The sequence below is a fragment of the Cherax quadricarinatus genome, chromosome 28, assembly GCF_038502225.1.
Source record: "Cherax quadricarinatus isolate ZL_2023a chromosome 28, ASM3850222v1, whole genome shotgun sequence".
Classification (NCBI taxonomy): Eukaryota; Metazoa; Arthropoda; class Malacostraca; order Decapoda; family Parastacidae; genus Cherax; species Cherax quadricarinatus.
Window position 1 is genome coordinate 25,439,749 of NC_091319.1, and position 19,461 is coordinate 25,459,209.

At 38.4% G+C, this 19,461-nt stretch overlaps 1 protein-coding gene across 7 annotated transcripts in view; it reads right to left on the reverse strand.

Moving 5' to 3' along the window:
• Positions 1-19,461, reverse strand: part of qtc (quick-to-court) — a 398,802-nt gene that overhangs the window by 10,328 nt on the left and 369,013 nt on the right. For all 7 annotated transcript variants that reach the window (XM_070089489.1, XM_070089493.1, XM_070089490.1 and 4 more), the window contains 3 exons: positions 17,426-17,658; positions 16,293-16,467; positions 12,092-12,193 (listed from right to left, as the gene is read on the reverse strand). In XM_070089489.1, coding sequence (XP_069945590.1) covers positions 12,092-12,193; positions 16,293-16,467; positions 17,426-17,658 — 510 coding nt within the window. The remainder of the gene's footprint in view (positions 1-12,091; positions 12,194-16,292; positions 16,468-17,425; positions 17,659-19,461) is intronic.

The following is a 19,461-nucleotide window of genomic DNA, read 5'->3' on the forward strand; positions in this document are numbered from 1 at the left end:
GGGTCACACTACACATACATGTACAAGCATATATATACACACCCCTTCGGGTTTTCTTCTATTTTCTTTCTAGTTCTTGTTCTTGTTTATTTCCTCTCACCTCCATGGGGAAGTGGAACAGAATTCTTCCTCCGTAAGCCATGCGTGTTGTAAGAGGTGACTAAAATGCCGGGAGCAAGGGGCTAGTAACCCCTTCTCCTGTATATATTACTAAATGTAAAAGGAGAAACTTTCCTTTTTCCTTTTGGGCCACCACGCCTCAGTGGGATACGGCCGGTGTGTTGAAAGAAAGAAGTACTAATAATAATAATACATAATGTATATAATAACGACAATACTATATAATAAAATAATATAATAATAATATATAATACAATAATAATAATATAATATATAATAATATACAGTGGTCCCTCAATAATCGTCTATAATTCGTTCCTGGAAGTGGGACTATTATCGAAATGGACGATTTACGAATCAATTTTTCCCATAAGAAATAATGTAAATTCAATTAATCCGTTCCTGACACCCAGAAGTATTAAAACAAAAAATTTTTTTACATGAAATATAGATGTAGTACATAAACAATACAGTGGCACATTATGAATTAAATATTAACAGAATAACACTTACCTTTATTGGCGATTCTTCTTTGTGTATGGAAGACTGGAGAAGGAGACAGATTGGATGATTTACTGTTTGGAAGGGGAATCCCCTTCCATCAACACCTCGGGTACCAATTGCTTTTCTCGGGTTACTTCTCTTCTCTGTTTCTTATTGCCACTAGGACCACCTTGAGAGTCACTGGAGTCCTGTCTCGCAAAAAAACTGTCCAGAGAGCTCTGTTTCTGGCGTCTCTTTAAAACTTCCCTAAAATGGGCCAAGACTCTGTCACTGTACAAGTTGCCGATATGGCTTGCAACATCATTCTCTGGGTGATGTTTCTCCATAAATCTTTCCATCCTACCCCACATTTCAAAAATCTCCTTAATTTCTGAAGAAGGCACCTTCCTCCATCTCTCTTCCTCCTTCTCTGCAGCAAGATTCTGAGCTGCGATCTGTTGCTCTTCCTGCTGAAGCTCTTGCAGCTCCTCAGTGGTTAGCTTTTCGTTGTGGTCCTCCACCAACTCTTCCACATCCTCCCAACTCTCATCCAACCCCATGGAACTCCCCAGTGCCACAATGGATTTAACAACTGACATAGGCTCATCAGGGTCAGCCCAAACCCTTCAAAATCCCTCTTGTGGACACAATCTGGCCACAATTTTCTCCAAGCAGAGTTCAAAGTCCTGATAGTCACTCCCTCCCAAGCCTTACCTATAAGGCTTACGCAATGGAGAATACTGAAGTGTTCTTTCCAAAAATCTCGTAGGGTCAAGCGAGTGTCTGAGGTCACATTCAAGCACCTTTCAAACATTGCTTTGGTGTAGAGTTTTTTAAAGTTTGCAATGACCTGCTGGTCCATGGGCTGGAGGAGAGGAGTGGTATTCGGGGGCAAGAACTTTACTGTGATGAACCCAAACTCCTTCAGAATTAGGTCATCCAAGTTTGGAGGATGAGCATTGTCCATTACTAGGAGGCACTTGAGATCCAATTTCTTTTCCAGGAGGTAATTCTTCACTCTAGGGCCAAACACTCCATTGAACCACTCGACGAAAATGTCCCTTGTGACCCATGCCTTACTATTAGATCTCCAAAACACACACAATTTACTCTTCATAATATTGTTTTTCTTGAACACTCTGGGATTTTCAGAATAGTACACTAGTAACGGCTTCACTTTGAAATCCCCACTAGCATTAGCACAGAACATTAGCGTCAGCCTGTCTTTCATAGGCTTGTGTTCTGGCAGCGCCTTTTGTTCCTGAGTAATGTAGGTCCTCTTTGGCATTTTCTTCCAAAAGAGGCCTGTTTCATCACAATTGAACACTTGTTCAGGTTTCAGTCCTTCACTGTTTATGTGCTCCTTGAATTCATGCACATATTTTTCAGCCGCTTTGTGGTCCGAACTGGCAGCCTCACCATGCCTTACCACACTGTGTATGCCAGTACGCTTCTTAAATCTCTCAAACCAGCCTTTGCTGGCCTTAAATTCACTCACATCACCACTAGTTGCAGGCAATTTCTTTACCAAATCGTCATGCAACTGCCTAACCTTTTCACAAATAAGCGACATCATAAGACTATCTCCTGCTAATTGTTTCTCATTTATCCACACTAATAATAACTTCTCAACATCTTTGAGTACTGGTGATCTCATTTTTGTCAGCATATTTACCCCCTATGCAACAACAGCATCCTTGATTTCCTTTTTCTTGGCTATTATGGAAGATATGGTTGCACGGGATTTGTTATACATCCTGGCCAGTTCGCCCACACGTACGCCACTATCATATTGTTCAATGATGTTTTTCTTAAATTCAATCGTATTTCTCACCTTCTTTACCAAAGGCTTGGCACTAGGAGCTTTCTTTGGAGCCATGGTAGCTTATTTAGCACTTAAATAACTTGCAAACACTAAAATAATTGGAATATTATGAAATATTTCGCTGGAGCACGTGAGGGGACCGTCGCTCACTGGTAAACAATGGCACACTGGCTGGGAAGGAAAGGCCGAGGAGGCTCAGAGCGTGAGTACGCTTCCAGGACGAAGGACTATTAGCTAGTTACCGGACCATTTGCAAGCCAATATTTTGACGAAAAAAGAGGACTATTTCCGAAATGGACGACTTTCAGGCCGGACGATTATTGAGGGACCACTGTATAATATAATTATATATAATAATACGTAATAGTACAAGAACAATAATTATAATACGGTGGACCCCCGAATTAAGATGTCATCGGATTAAGTAACGTTTTTGCATCAAAATATTGGCTCGATTAACAACACTGAACTCGGTTAAAGTCAATCGTCCCGAACGTATCAGCATGCCACGAGTGGCCTGGACACTCCATGTACAGCCAGTGTGCCATTGTTTACCAGACAGTGAGGACGATTCCATGCGTACATGCGATACATTTCGCATTATTCCATTCCTTCTAGTGCCAGCCCTTGGTAAAGAGGGCGAGAAACACTATAGCATTCAAGAAAAGTGTAAAAATCTACAAAAGTGGTGGTGGTAGACGGTGGTATACCAGCCAGGGTACTTCCCCACACACCAGACAGGGTACTTTCCCCACACACAATTTTATTTGAGTGGGACTTGCAAATGAGTGAATAGAATTATCAAAGCTTATTGATTGTGAAGCATTGAAAATTGGGTTGGGTAAATACGATTCTGCTAGTGGGATGGTATGTGAAGGACCTGCCTACCATGGGCAAACAGGCGTGCTGCAGTGTTCCTGGTTTCTTATGTTCAAACACTTACGGATGAACATCACCCCGACACAGCTGTTGCAGGCTGTGCTGGCAACATCTACAATGACAATGTTGTGTCCCATTTTAGGGAAATCTTAAAGGGATGCCAGAAACAGAGCTTTCTGGACAGATATTTAGTGCCACGGGTGTGCAGTGACTCAAGCTGGTCCTAGTGGCATTAAAAAACAAAGGGAAGTAACCCCCAGAAAAGGACTTGGTACCTGACGTCTTTATGGAAGGGGATTCTCTTTCCAAACAACAGTACACCTCCATCCTCTCCCCTCCTCCTGTCTAATCACTCATCAATTTTGACAATATTGATGGTCAGTCCATCAATTGATGGACTGACCACATCGACTTAAGGTTGAGGGACTGATTACCTCATTCTCCCCCTGTTCTTCATGATTCTCCTTTGTATGGACTGATGAAGCCACCGTGTGGCAAAACGTTTCCTCAATAAAGATACCCAAGAGTTGCACATGTGTAATTTACCACAGATCTAATTTGGTTAGCCTCACAAACTCCATTTTCTTTTATAATAACACCTCTGATGTTTTCATAGCGAGAATGCGCAACCACAGTCTTCCTCCCTCTGCTGTCCACATGACATTTTATTCACTGTAGAGTGTATATCAGGTTTCTAAGTTATTTATTGTTAATGTCATAATAGATGAATTATGACATAAATAAACCACAGTTGATATTAGGGTTATTTTGTCATGCCTCCTGAGAGCAGGAATTCAGCTGGAATGAATTAATTGCATTTCAACTAATTTAAATGAGGAAAATTGACCCAGCATACAAACAAATCAGGATACGAGCAAGTCCACGGAACGGATTAAATTCGTAAGCCGAGGTTCCACTGTAGTTCAAGTGTTAATACCTGGCTATCTTTATCAGAGATTAACACATCATTAAATTCTTGGATAATAATACATATCAAAAAAAAAAAAAAAAAAAATTACAATTTGATGAAAAGCCCACAGTATGCACAACATTTCAGGCAGACAAACTAAAACTACTGCATCTTTTAATGTAGCTATGTTATCACCAATTACTAATTCTTTCCAAAACCTCTTAAGATTTATGGTAGTGAAAATGACAGCAAGGGTCACTGTTAAGCTTTGTTGCTGCTTGAGGTGGCACAGAGTAATTCACTTCTTGACTTTTAATTACTCAAACTAGGCAGTCTTAACCCTTTGACTGTTTCGGTAGTACATATACGTCTTACGACGTACCGTGTTTGACGTATATACACTCAAATTCTAGCGGCTTCAAATCAAGTAGGAGAAAGCTGGTAGGCCCACATGTGAGAGAATGGGTCTGTGTGGTCAGTGTGCACCATATAAAAAAAATCCTGGAGCACGCAGTGCATAACGAGGAAAAAAAAAACTTTTTTAATTAAAATGTCGACTTTGTGGTTATTTTCGTATAGTATTTATGGCTGTATTCTCGTTTTCTTGGTCTCACTTGATAGAATGGAAAACATATTATATAAATAGAGGTGATTTTGATTGGTTTTACTATAAAAAGAACCTGGAAATGGAGCTCAAAATAGGGGAAATGTTTGATTTTTGCCGATGTTCAAAAGTAAACAAGTGATGTCATTGTCCAATAAATGTCCAACTAGCCATTCTAATATGCAGTCATGAATGGGTTGACATTATTTGTACAATTATTACAATATTGCAGTAGTCTGCAATAAATCTTCTATTTTTTGTTTGAATAAAAATTCAAAATAGAAAGCAAGAGTAATATCAGAGGGGCCTGGAGACATGACTGATGAACAAAGAAAATGTTATTTTAGAGCCAGGAATGTCTGCATTGTTCATTCTGGACCTTATTTTGAAATTGTCATTTTTTTAATTTTCGTGAAATTGGCCAAATTGCAAATTTCTGACCACATTATTGGGTAGTTGAAATTGGTAAATGGGCAGTTTCTTGTACTCAATCGATAGAAAAAACGAAGTTCTAAAGAAATAGCTCTGAGTTTGGTCGATTGAAACAATGGAATTAGCCAAAAAATAGGGCTCAAAGTGGGTGAAATCGCAGATTTCTAAATATCACCGAGGTCGCTAACTTCGTGAGAGTGTAATTCCATCAGTTTTCCATCAAATTTCGTTTTTTTTTTTTTTGGTGTCATTACAATCGGGAAAAGATTCTCCATTTCATAAATTTTTTTTTTTTTTTTTTTTTTTTAAATTTTGCGACACCAGGAGACGCCTCAGGATTGGGGGTTGCAACAGTCGAGGGGTTAATTTTGTGAAATGTGTGTGGTGTAAATTGAAAAAAGAGATTAAGGAAATATGTGCAAAGTGGGTTGAACTGCAAATCTTTATGGGTGAAAATCACCCTGACACAGCTACTGCAATCCATGTTGGCAACCTGTACAATGACAATGTTATGCCCCATTTTAGGAAAGGCTTAAAGGAACGGGAGGTACAGAGCTCTATGGACAGACTCATTGTGCGACAGAGGTCCAGTGACTCAAGCTGGTCCTAGTGGCATTAAAATAAGAAGGGAAGTAACCCTGGAAAAGGACTTGCTACCTCAAGTCTTAATGGAAGGGGATTACCCTTCTAAACAATAACAACTTCCACACTCTCCCCTCCTCCCATCCCATCAATCATCACCAGATCTTCAATAAAGGTAAGTGTCATGTATTCTATTCTTAGTAGAGTACTAATTGTGCATGTCTTCTTCAGTTTGTATGAATTGAAATTAATATTTCATGTGGTAAATTTTTTTTTTTCATACTTTGGGGTGTTAGAAACTGATTAATTTGATTTCCATTATTTCTTATGGGGAAAATTAATTCGCCTTACAGTAATTTCGGCTTACGATGAGCTCTCAGGAACAGATTAATATCGTAAGGCGGGGGTCCACTGTATATGGTTGAAGAACAACCTGAGGACTTCTATTATTTATACTTCTTGCTATGAAGCCAAGGATTCTGTTAGCTTTATTGCAAACACTTATGCACTGTTGTCTTGGTTTCAGATTACAGTGGACCCTCGACCAACGATGGTATCGTATAACAAATTCCGACTAGCGATACATTTTAATGTAAAAATTTTGCCTCGACTAGCGCTAAAAAACTCTACCAACGCGATTCGTTCCATTCGAGATGCGTCCACATGTGGCCTGAGCGCGCCTCGCTTGTCCTGTGGGTGCCAGTGTTTACAAGCCAACCACCGCGGTCGCATCCAAACATACAATCGGAACATTTCATATTATCACAGCGTTCTTAGTGATTGCACCTACAAAACAAGTCACCGTGGGCCCCAAGAAAGCTTCTAGTGCCAACCCTGTGATAAAAAGGGTGAGAATTAGTATGGAAATTAAGAAAGATTTTGAAGGGTTTGGGGCTAACCCTGAGACACCTATGCCAGATGTGGAATCCATTGTGCCTACTTCAAAGATTAAGGAAATGTATGCAAAGTGGGTTGAACTGCAAACCTTTATGGATGAAAATCACCCTAACACAGGTATTGCAAGCCGTGCTGGTGATTATTACAATGACAATGTTATGGCCCATTTTAAGACAAATCTTAAAGGAACGGGAGGTACAGAGCTCTATGGACAGATATGTTGTGCAACAAAGGTCCAGTGACTCTCAAGCTGGTCCTAGTGGCATTAAAAGAAGGGAAGTAACCCTGGAAAAGGACTTGACACCTCAAGTCCTAATGGAAGGGGATTCCCCTTTTAAACACTAACACCATCCACACTCTCCCCTCCTCCCATCCCATCAATCACCACCAGATCTTCAATAAAGGAAAGTGTCATGTAATTGTACATGTCTTCTTCAGTTTGTGTATTAAAATTAATATTTCATGTGGTAAAATTTTTTTTTTTCAATACTTTGGGGTGTCAGGAACGGATTAATTTGATTTCCATTATTTCTTATGGAGAAAATTAACTCGACTAATTATAATTTCGACTAACGATGAGCTCTCAGGAACGGATTAATATCGTTGGTCGAGGGTCCACTGTACTAACCAGAACTTCTAAATCCTTTTCACAATCCATAATATTAAGATCTACATTATTTAGTTTATATGTGGCATGGTTATTATCCTTTCCAACATTTAGAACTTTGCATTTGTCTATATTAAACTGCATCTGCCACTTTTCCGACCACTGCAAATCATCCTGGAGTGCTCCAATGTCCTCATTAGAATGAACTGGACTGCCTATTTTGGTGTCATCAGCAAATTTGCTTAAGTTGCTATTTATTCCCTCATCTATGTCATTTATGTGGCTTAGCGCTTCTTTTTGATTATAATAATAATAATAATAATAATAATAATAATAATAATAATAATAATAATAATAATAATAATAATATCTCATTTATGTAAATTGTGAACAACAAGGGGCCCAACACTGACCCCTGTGGAACAACGCGTGGGGCGTGCCCCCATTCATTCAAATTCTCTGTTGCCTATTTGTCAACCATACCTCTACCCAGGAAAAAATTTTTTCCTCTTATTCCGTGTGCCATAAGTTTTCTCAACAGCTTATGATGTGGAACTCTATAGAAGGCCTTACTGAAGTCCATATACATAGTATCATATTCAATACCATGATCTACCTTCTCAAATACCTTAGCAATGAAAGTTAGTAAATTCGTAAAACAGGAACACCCCTTTGTAAAACCGTGCAGAGTTTCATAAATTAATTTTTGCCTTTCAAGATGGTTACGAATTGCTTCAGCAATTATCTATTCCATAAATTTACCAAGGCTTACTGGTTTATAGTTCAAAGCTAAGGACCTGTTACCTGCCTTGTAAACAGGTATTACAGTTGCCATTTTCCACTTGTCTGCCCCTATGCCAGTTTGTAGTAATATATTTAAAAGATTAGCCAAAGGTATGCTAAGTTTCTCTTTACATGCCTTTAATTAAAAACCCTTGCAAATGGTTCATCAGGGCCTGGGGATTTGTTAGGTTTTAATTTCTCGATTTGTCTGAGGACAATGTCACTAGTTACCCTAATCTTGAATAGTTTACTATTGTCCTGTTGTACATAATTTATTATTTCTAGAATTTCGCTAGTATCTTCCTGAGTAAAAACAGAGGAAGTAGGTATTGAAAAGTTTACACATTTCCTTATCACTGTCAGTGATCTGACCTGAGTTACTCTAAAGTAGGCCTATCTTGTCCCTAATCTTACTTCTGTATACCTGAAAGAACCCTTTTGGGTTAGTCTTCGAATCCCTTGCGACTTTAGCCTCAAAATCCCTTTTTGCCCTTATTCCTTTTTTTTCTCTTTAATTGAATATACTGATTTCTTAACTGCCTTCTCCCTCTTTTGATATGCCTATATATGCCTCTCTTTTGACCAGTGAGATGTTTTAATCCTAGTACTATGCTCTGTAATAAGTCATACTGGCAACCAACCCTACTTACCTGACACATAGTAAGGTCATCCCAATTCAGTCCACCCAGGTAATTTCTCATACCCACGAAGTCGGCTAAGCAGGAAATCTAGGACAGTGATTTGATTGCAGTTATCTGGGTAATTCCATGATATACTGAAACTAAGTGATTTGTGATCGCTTTCCACTAGTAACCATCACTAACCTCAAGATTATTAACTAGTGATTCTTTGTTGGCAAGAACCATGGCAAGCAGATTGTTTCCTCTAGTTGTTTCTGTCACAAACTGTTTTAAAAAGCAGTCCTGAACTGTATCAAGAAAGTCACTAGACTCGAGATTTCCTGTCACACTGTTCCAATCTATTTGTCTAAATTTAAAATCTCCCACTGACACAACATTTTCATATCTAGATTCCTTATGAATTTCGTCCCATAACTGCCTACCGCACTCCCTATCAAGGTTTGGGGGCCAATAAATCACACCCAAAATTAATTTTTTACGACCTTCAAGAAACTGTAGCCAAACAGATTCTGTGTCCAATGTTTCTAATCTTACAGCTTGTCTAACATGACAATTTAAATTATCTCTGACATACACCACCACTCCACCACCCTTCCTGCTGACCCTATCAGTGTGGAATAGTCCATAACCCTGTATGTTGCATACAGAAGGCATTTCTGCATCCTTCAAGTTGAACCAGGTCTCTGTTATAGCAATAAGATCTATATTACCTGCACTTGCAAGTAATCTTAGCTCATCTACATCCCTAATGTTTTCCAGCCGTACCGGAGATTCGAACTCCGGGCCTCAGTGTTTGAGATGAGTGTGCTAACGATCGAGCTACGGATCATTCAACACTTTCACCATCATTCACACACAATCACGGTCTTCGCAGAGGCACTCATATACGACAGTTTAGATGTCCCTCCAAACAGCCAATACTTAAAAATATATATATTAAAGGAAGATTGATTGCTGTGACGATCTTATTTGTCAAGAAGTACAGTAACTAGAGCAGTTGTAATACACATTCTAATTTTACAAGAGAATGGCCATTGCCAAAGGGAAAGTGATGAAATTTACAAACAAATGTAGAGGCATAAGCCATGAAGGAGATGAATGAAAGGCAGTAATTTCAACAGATATACACGAGAAATTGACGATACATGATGTTACTAAGAAGCGGGCAAAAATCACTATCAAGATGAAACCTTGCTTCCTTGCACCTTATTCACTCTCCTCTGCCATTCAATCAGTTGCCAGCATGTTCAATATATTTGTTCCTCCATGTGAACAACAACATAACAGATTAGTGTATTATATAATACATGCAGTACAAATACATCAGATGCACATGTTAGATTTATTTACAAAACATTTTTAGGCTATACAATTCATGACACTTGCTTACCATACCCTCAAGTTTAACCCTTTCAGGGTTTCTGACGTACTAGTATGGCTTACGCACCAGGGTTTTTGACGTACTAGTACGCCTAAATTCTAGCGCCCTCAAATCTAGTGAGAAAGCTGGTAGGCCTACATATGAAAGAATGGGTCTGTGGTCAATGTGTGCAGTATAAAAAAAAATCCTGCAGCACACAGTGCGTAATGAGAAAAAAAAGCTGACTGTTTTTGGTTTAAAACAGCAACTTTGCACTGTATTTTCACATGGCGTTTATTATGGTATTCTAGTTTTCCTGGTCTCATTTTATAGAATGGAAGACATACTGCAGAAATTGAGACGATTTTGATTGGTTTTACAATGAAAAGTACCTTGAAATTGAGCTCAAAGTAGCAGAAATCTTCGATTTTTACCAAAGTTCAAAAGTAAACAAATCATGCTACGCGTCCAATACGCGTCAACTGGGGAGTCTCATTCTTTCACAAGTGCACTGATATTATTTATACCATTTCTACACTAATGCAGTAGTCTGCATAACAGTAAATCTTCTATTTTTTTGTGAGAATAAAAATTCAAAGTGGAATGCAAAAGAATGTAAGAGGGGCATGGGGATGTGACTAATGAACAAAAGAAATGATATTTTAGTGCCAGGAATGTCTTCCTTGTTTATTCTGGACCCTATTTGGAAATTGGCATCTTTTGAAATTTGTGTGAAATTGGCAAAAATGCTAAATTCTGACCACTTTATTGGATAGTTGAAATTGGTAAATGGGTGGTTTCTTGTACTCATTCGATAGAAAAAATGGAGTTCTAGCAAAATAGTTATGATTTTTGTCTACTAGTACACTGGAATTGGCCAAAAATAGGGCTGAAAGTGGGCAAAATCACCGATGTGTAAACATCGTCGAGACCGCTAACTTCGCAAGAGCATAATTCCATAAGTTTTCCATCAAATTTCATACTTTTGGTGTCATTATGATCAGGAAAAGATTCTCTATCTTTTCATAAGAATTTTTTTTTTTTTTAAATTTGGTGACCCTGAGAACAAGTCTGGGAGAGGGCCTGTCGACCCTGAAAGGGTTAAAGAAAACTTTATAACCCTTTCGTGAATTTCTATAACACTTGCATTATACAGAAATTTATCATTACAGGTGCAATGTTTTCAAGAATTTTATACATATGCATGCCCTCAACCCTGAAACTTGAATTTAAAAGTATGTAATGTAAAAACCAGTTTAATTCACACAAACAAGCTTACGTTTAGAAACCACCCTGGACAACACTGGTGCTGCACATAAACCCACTCACAAATCATATCTTTCAACTTGCTGATGGCACAGTAATTAAAAATGGTGCAACTACGTGCATGATGTTTCAATGCAAACCCTTTGGATAAGAACACAAAAAACACTTTCCTAGTGGTAAACTTCTTACTGTGATCAGCCATTTAGGATATAAGCTTAGTGTGAAAATTATATGAAAACCACTAAACATTACTTACTGGGAAAAAATTGTTCAAGTGGCACAAACTTAGAAATCTCTTACTAGAAACTTACGAGTTGATAAGAATACATAATTACAAAGATGAACATACATGCACTGAGTATAGTATTTCAGTTTACATATCTTTTCAAACAATGCTACTAGTTTAAAAAAAAAAAAAAAAAAAAAAAAAAAAAAAAAAAAAAGACAGGACAAAATACAGGCATAATCAACATCATTACTATATAGGGCAATCGGACATCACTAGCCTACTTTAGTACAATCTAACAGAATCTAAACATTGAAAAGTCAATGGGATTACAAAAATGGATCCACGTAGTAACTACTACACCTGACAACACCAGCAATAACAACATCAATATCTGATCACAATAAGTAGCTACAAACTTTAAGCTGGGGGTGAGATTTTAAATAATTCCTGTGTAAATAACTCGTATGACTAACCTTTATCTTTTCTAGTTCATCTTCAGTACGTGATAACTGCTTCAAAAGGTCCACCATTGGACCAACAGAGGATAAGGAAGACTGGCTTCCATCTTCCCCATCCTGAAACACAAAACAAATGTAATTCTAAAATACAAAAATAATTAACCAAATGGAGTAAACTCCTTGACAATTTACTTTTGACTAAGTAAAAAGCAAAAGAACATATCTGAGCATTAACAATCTCTAAAATTTATCTAAATTTCAAGATTTGTTACTGCAATAGTATATTAATACTAAAGTAAGCAAGCAAGCAAGCAAGCAAGCAAATATATCCAACTTTCACTGTTAATAAAACTAAGTAAAGAAAGAAATAAGCATAAACAAGTGTATCTCTTAAGTAGAGCCCTGTCATGCTATGTCGATTTTAAAGTAATTTTAGAAATGCTCACAGAAACATTAAGGACTACACCAGAAGCTGCTACTACACAACAGTGTATCTTAGCTGTGTTTCACTACTAATAAAGAGGAAATCACAGGATAACAATCAGAGAATGAATGTGTAACATCACTTTACTGCTGAAGCTACAGGACAATCTTTTGACATCAGGTAAAGTGCTGCTCAGATCATGAAAGGGGCAGGAAATACATTATCTTGAAATTAAACAATTTAAATGGTGAAGTTTGCCTAAAATGTCATACCACGTCTATTAGAAATAACCTGACTTGCCTTATTTGAATTAATATCAATTATACATTTTCTGTATGAAGCCAGTAATCTAAGACATGCAAGGATTTTTTAAAACAGAATGGTAATTGTCCCTAGGTCGTAGGTTGGTAGACAGCAACTGCCCAGGGAGGTGCTACCATCCTGCCAAATGAGTGTATAACGAAAGCCTGTAACTGCTTTACATGATGGTAGGATTGCTGGTGTCTTTTTTTCTGTCTCATAAACATGCAAGATTTCTGGTACGTCTTGTTACTTCTACTTACACTTGGGTTAAACTACACGTGTGTACAAACGTATGTATACACACCCCTCTGGATTTTCTTTCATTTTCTTACTAGTTCTTGTTCTTGTTTATTTCATTTCCATGGGGAAGTGGAACAGAATTCTTCCTCCATAAGCCATGCATGCCGTAAGAGGTGACTAAAATGCTCGGAGCAAGGGGCTAGTAACCCCTTATCCTGTATACATTACTGAAGTTGAAAAGATAAATTTTTGTTTTTCTTTTTGGGCCACCCTTCTTCAGTAGGATACAGCCAGTTTGTTGAAAGAAGAAGAATGGCAACTGTCTTGTCCTCTTATTCAAATGTGCAGCTGATTACTACACTCAGTAATTTGGTTATGGAAGATTTTTGCAGCTATTCCCAGGTGTTCTACTAAGTCTAAAGATTGTAGTAGTATAATGCCAATCTTTGTTTCCCAATAAAATGCGAGTGCAATAAGTTTTTTACGTTGGTTCATACATTATTTAACACTAAATAATATTTGCCAGCCTTCTGAACATTTACAAAGAACATGTGCTAAAATATTTGTACTCAAGTGAAGTCGTCTTCACCTGTACTCTGCACCATCTGAAAAATTCACTAAAATTGTAAAATACTGGATCATCAAGTAATGAGGCACATTCCTTAGCTACTGCTGTACTCAAACTTCTCTCTCTTTCCATAACTTTTGTTGTGATCATGGGTTTCAGAATCTCATTCAGAACAGTGAAGTCTCATTACATGTATTTGTTTGTACAGATGCTGAATTATCATGCTCCAAAGAAGGGACCGAATTTACACCCAAACGAAAAAAAAAAAAGTATTTGGAAGCTCATATTTACTGAATTTCTTTTATGATGTCTAGTAAACACCATAATTTTAGTACTGTCTACCATTCTGTGGTTCAGATGACACCACTTGTGTCTGACCTTTTCTTAGCTTAGCACAGTAACATGAAAATCATGGAAGAGGTTATACATGTTACCCATCAAAGAACATTTTTAACAAATTCAAAATAAGAAAGCACCATAAATTATTGCAGGATACTTTCTCAGTATTCAATTCCACACACAAATCAGTTGACTATATTGTTTGTGCTACTAAATGGACCACTTGACGCTTCATTGCCTTCATGAACACACTAGGCTGAAACTTATGAACTTCAACAAAGGGAGATACAAGTGTATGGACCCGGGTGTGATGTCAGGCAAAGAATGTATGTTTAACACTGTAGGTTCAAGCCTATGAACTCTAAGAAAGGAGTAGTGAGTGTATGGACCTGGCTATGTTGCCAGGTGAGAAAAATGTGTGTGTAATGTTAGGTTCAAAGCTAAAAATTCCAATAAAAGTGATGAGTGTCTGGACCCGACTATGGCAACTGGCTTGCCTTCATGAAAAATCAGCTATAAAGACAAGACACATGCTTTGTATCTCCTTTAGTTTTCTACCAAAAAGGGGACTGATTTTTAGTCCATCATAGGCAGTTATGACAATGTAAGCAATGAATAATGGATGAGCCAGAAGACAGACAGGTGGATTGGCAAGAACTAGCAGGCAAACAGGCACGCATGCAAGAAGACAAAAGTGGGTGGGCAGGTGAATACAAGTAAATAGCCAGGCAAGCAAGTGCAAGGGTGTGAATGAAAGCTAGCAAGCAAGGTGTGGGTATGTGCCAGTGAGCAGGCAAGTAGGATGCTGGCAAGGAGGTTGGCAAGGAGGTTAGCAAGGTGGTGGTGGCGGCTGATAGCAAGCAAGCCAAGTGGCTGGTGAACAAAAACTTATGTGGGGTGGTGGGCAGGTGAAAACTGGAGGGCAAGCAAGAGCTGGTGGGCAAACAGGCATGCAAGAACTAGCCAGCAATAAAGTAGGAAAGAGTGGTCAAAAGTGTGGGTGAAGTGGTGCATAGCAAGAAAATATAAGACACAGGGCAATTACAAAAATTAAATGCAAATGACAGGAGGGAATTATAAGCTTTAGGCACTGCTAGTGATACAAAGGTATTATAAGCTTCAGGAATCAGCAAGATAAGATTTACTTTAATTTTTAATTATGTATCAAACTACGAGACTTTTGAAAAACACTAGTCTTAGGGTTACTATATGTGACAATTACAGCCCTTACATGCAGGAAGTCTGTCCCTTTCTAGGAATGAGGGAAGCTCAAAATACTGTAAATACAGGAGTCAGCAAGTCACAAATGTACTGTATATATTATACCACAAAAAAACATTTGCAAGTCAGGGAGCCATAAATAAAGAAGGTACTCACGGAGATTTGGAGTTTCCAAAGCCCTACTTTCCATTTAATATGAGATGGATATACCAGTAAATGTTTTTGAGGTTTGCACATCTGTTTAGCAATTTGTGACAAACTACATTTTAATACACCAGCAGTCTCCCACCGAGGTAGTGCAACCCCACCAAAAAAGTAATGCCTTTACTATTTTTTATTCGATAGTTGTCACAGCTGTCTCGTCAGAAGTACATAGACATCACAACTCAAATGACACTCCAAGTGCAGCATTCCCACCTCTATGTCTAGTAAAACAATTAACATTTTTTTTTATCAAGGAAATGAACTCTTATTAAGAAAGACGTCAGTTGATTTTAATAAGTTAAAGCCAATTGTTTATCAATAAAACTCATCAGGTGGAATGGGATACCTGAAGTATTCCTGGAGAGGGTTTCAAGGATCAACGCCCCCACAGCTTGGTCTGAAACCAGGCCTCATGGTGGATCAGGGTTTGATCAACCAGGCTGTTGCTGCTGACTGCACGCAAACTGACATATGAACCACAGCCTGACTGGTCAGGTACCGACTTCAGGTGACTGTCCAGTGCCTTCTTGAAGACAGCCAGGGGTCTATTGGTAATCCCCCTTATGTATGCTGGGAGGCAGCTGATCAGTCTTGGGCCCCTGACAATTACTGTGTTGTGTCTCAGTGTAATCATGGCACCCATGCTTTTCATTGGGGGAATGTTGCATCTCCTGCAGAGTCTTTTGCTTTCATAGGGAGTGATTTGTGTGTAAATTTGGTACCAATCCCTCTAGGACTGGTCATGAATTTGAATAAAATGTATACTCTAATAACTAAATACCTAGCATTCTTAATGAATAACAAAGTATGCTATGATAAGTGAATACAGTAAATCACATTAATTTTTTTCTCATGTGTATAAGAATTTTTTTCCATAATTTTCTATCCATATTTTCTAGACAAAGAAATCAACTTACTTGATCATCAGCTTGTAATTTTGCTGACTGCTGGCCTTTGAGAAACATTTGTAAGTACATCTTCTGGTGACGGAGTTCAGCCTCTGAAAGCTCATCCTTCAGCCTTGTCACATCTCTTTCCAACTCACGAACTCTTTCTTGACTTCGATCATACATCGGTCGCAGTTCAAAATACCTGAAATTTAACCAAATTAATTGCACATTCCATTACTGCAGTATTTAGTAAGTGAAGGAATAACTTTTTAATCACATATATGTTTCAACACTCTTGTATGTACGAACACTTGTATGGGTGTGAAGCATGGGTGATGAATGTTGCAATGAGGAGAAGGCTGGAGGCAGTGGAGATGTTATGTCTGAGGGCAATGCGTGGTGTGAAAATAATGCAGAGAATTCGTAGTTCGGAAATTAGGAGAAGGTGTGGGATTACCAAAACTATTGTACAGAGGGATGAGGAGGGGTTGTTGAGGTGGTTCGGACATGAAGAGAGAATGGAACAAAACAGAATGACTTCGAGAGTATATAAATCTGTAGTGGAGGGAAGGCGGAGTAGGGGTCGGCCTAGGAAGGGTTGGAGGGAGGGGGTAAAGGAGATTTTGTGTGCGAGGGACTTGGACTTCCAGCAAGCGTGCATGAGCATATTTGATAGAAGTGAATGGAGACAAATGGTTTTTAATACTTGACGTGCTGTTGGAGTATGAGCAAAGTAACATTTATGAAAGGATTCAGGGAAACCGGCAGGCCGGACTCTAGTCCTGGAAATGGGAAGTACAGTATCTACACTCTGGAGGGGTGTTAATGTTGCAGTTTTATAACTGTAGTGTAAAGCACCCCTCTGGCAAGACAGTGGTGGTGTGAATGATGAAAGCTTTTCTTTTTTGGGCCACCTTGCCTTGGTGGGAATCGGCCAATGTATTAATAAAAAAAAAATAATAAACATGTTTAATGTTAAGTTGGCCTATAATGCCAAGGCACAATAGAGGTTCTCTTTGCATTGCAACCCACTATTGTATATACACAATCTCAATGTACTGTTTGTAAAGACATTAAATAAATAAATAAATAAATAAATAAATAAATAAATAAATAAAAGGTGGATGTAAAACATTCAGAAATTGCTGATTCAATATTACTTGAGATTAGCATCACTGAGTTTTGAAAGGAGAGATTCCACACGATCATTGTGCTTTTCTTTCAGTTCATGATATTCATCCATGTGGTTCCGCTTCAGTTGATCTTCCCGTCTTTCATACTCTTCTCTAAGCCTTGCTTCAGTCTCCTCTACCACAGTCCATGGATCCACTTCATCTTCATCCTCATCAATGCGCGGTCCTCTCAATGATCCTCTGCTTGCTTCAAATGGATCCTGAAATTTTTAGCAATTAAGATTAAAAGCATAAAGACCAGTGCTGTTTTATCTGACATACTGAATGTGATGAATCAAGAAGGGTAAATCCTACTCGAATTTACAGTGGACCCCCGGTTCGCGATGCTGTTGGTATCCGATAAATCCGGTAACCGATGCATTATATCGCCAAAAATTTGCCTCGGTTCCAGTTACAAAACCCGGTATGCGATGCAATTCGTACGAGACTTGTACACGTGTGGCATGAACTGCCCCATGTGTACCAGTGTTTACAAGCCAGCCAGTGTGCACACATCTAAGGATACATTCGGTACATTCCATATTATCACTGTTTTTGGTGCTTGTTTCTGCAAAATAAGTCACCATGGGCCCCAAGAAAGCTTCTAGTGCCAACAATTCGAGACCAAGGGTGCTAATGGCTATTGAAATGAAGAAAGAGATAATTGCAAAGTATGAAAGTGGAGTGCGTGTATCGGAGCTGGTCAGGTTGTATAGTAAACCCCAATCAACCATCTCTACTATAGTGAGCAGGAAAACGGCAATCAAGGAAGCTGTTCTTGCAAAAGGTGCAACTGTGATTACGAAACAGCGACCGCAAGTGTTAGAAAATGTTGAGACTGTTATTGGTGTGGATAAATGAAAAACAGATAGCAGGAGATAGCATCTCTCAAGCGATCATTTGTGAAAAGGCTAGGCAGTTGCATGACGATTTGGTAAAGAAATTGCCTGCAACTAGTGGTGATGTGAGTGAATTTAAGGCCAGCAAAGGTTGGTTTGAAAGATTTAAGAATAGTAGTGGCATACATAGCGTGATTAGGCATGGTGAGGCTGCCAGTTCAGACCACAAAGCAGCTGAAAAATGTGTGCATGAATTCAAGGAGTACATAGAGGCTGAAGGATTGAAACCTGAACAAGTGTTTAATTGTGACAAAACAGGCCTGTTTTGGAAGAAATTGCCAAGCAGGACCTACATTACTCAGGAGGAAAAAGCTACCTCAAGTCCTAATGGAGGGGGATTCCCCTTCTAAACAATACATTCAACACTCTCCCCTCCTCCCATCCCATCAATCATCACCAGATCTTCATTAAAATTAAGTGTCAATTATTCTATTGTTATTGTTGTTATTGTAATTATTCTATTGCATTAAACTTAATATTTCATGTGGTAAAAGTTTTTTTTCAAACTTTTGGATGTCTTGCACGGATTAATTTGATTTCCATTATTTCTTATGGGGAAAATTGATATGCTTTCCGATAATTTTGGTTTACGATGAGCTCTCAGGAACGGATTAATATCATGAACCGGGGGTCCACTGTACATCCATGTATTCTTATATCCTCTTCCACTTTATTGGGTAGTTCAAATCGGTAAATGAGCAGTTTCTTTTACTCAACTGATAGAAAAAGTGGAGTTCTAAAGAAATAGCTATGAGTTTGGTCAACTGGAACAACGGAACTGGCCAAAAACAGGGCTCAAAGTCGGCAAAATTGCCGATGCGTATATGTCGCCGAGACCACTAACTTCATGGGAGCGTAACTCAGCGAGTTTTCTACCAAATTTCGTACTTTTGGTGTCATTATCATCAGGAAAAGATTCTCTATCATTTCATAAGAAAAAAATTTTTTCCCCAAAATTTTGAGACATAGAATGACAGTTTCAGAAAAGGGCTTGCAACAGTAAAAGGATTAAATGAGCCTCAGAAAATGAGAAGTTCATTGAGGACAAAATTAAATTACTCCACTATGGAAAACTCAAGGAAAGAAGAATCAAATCTGAGTATAAAACAAATTGCAACCACAGAC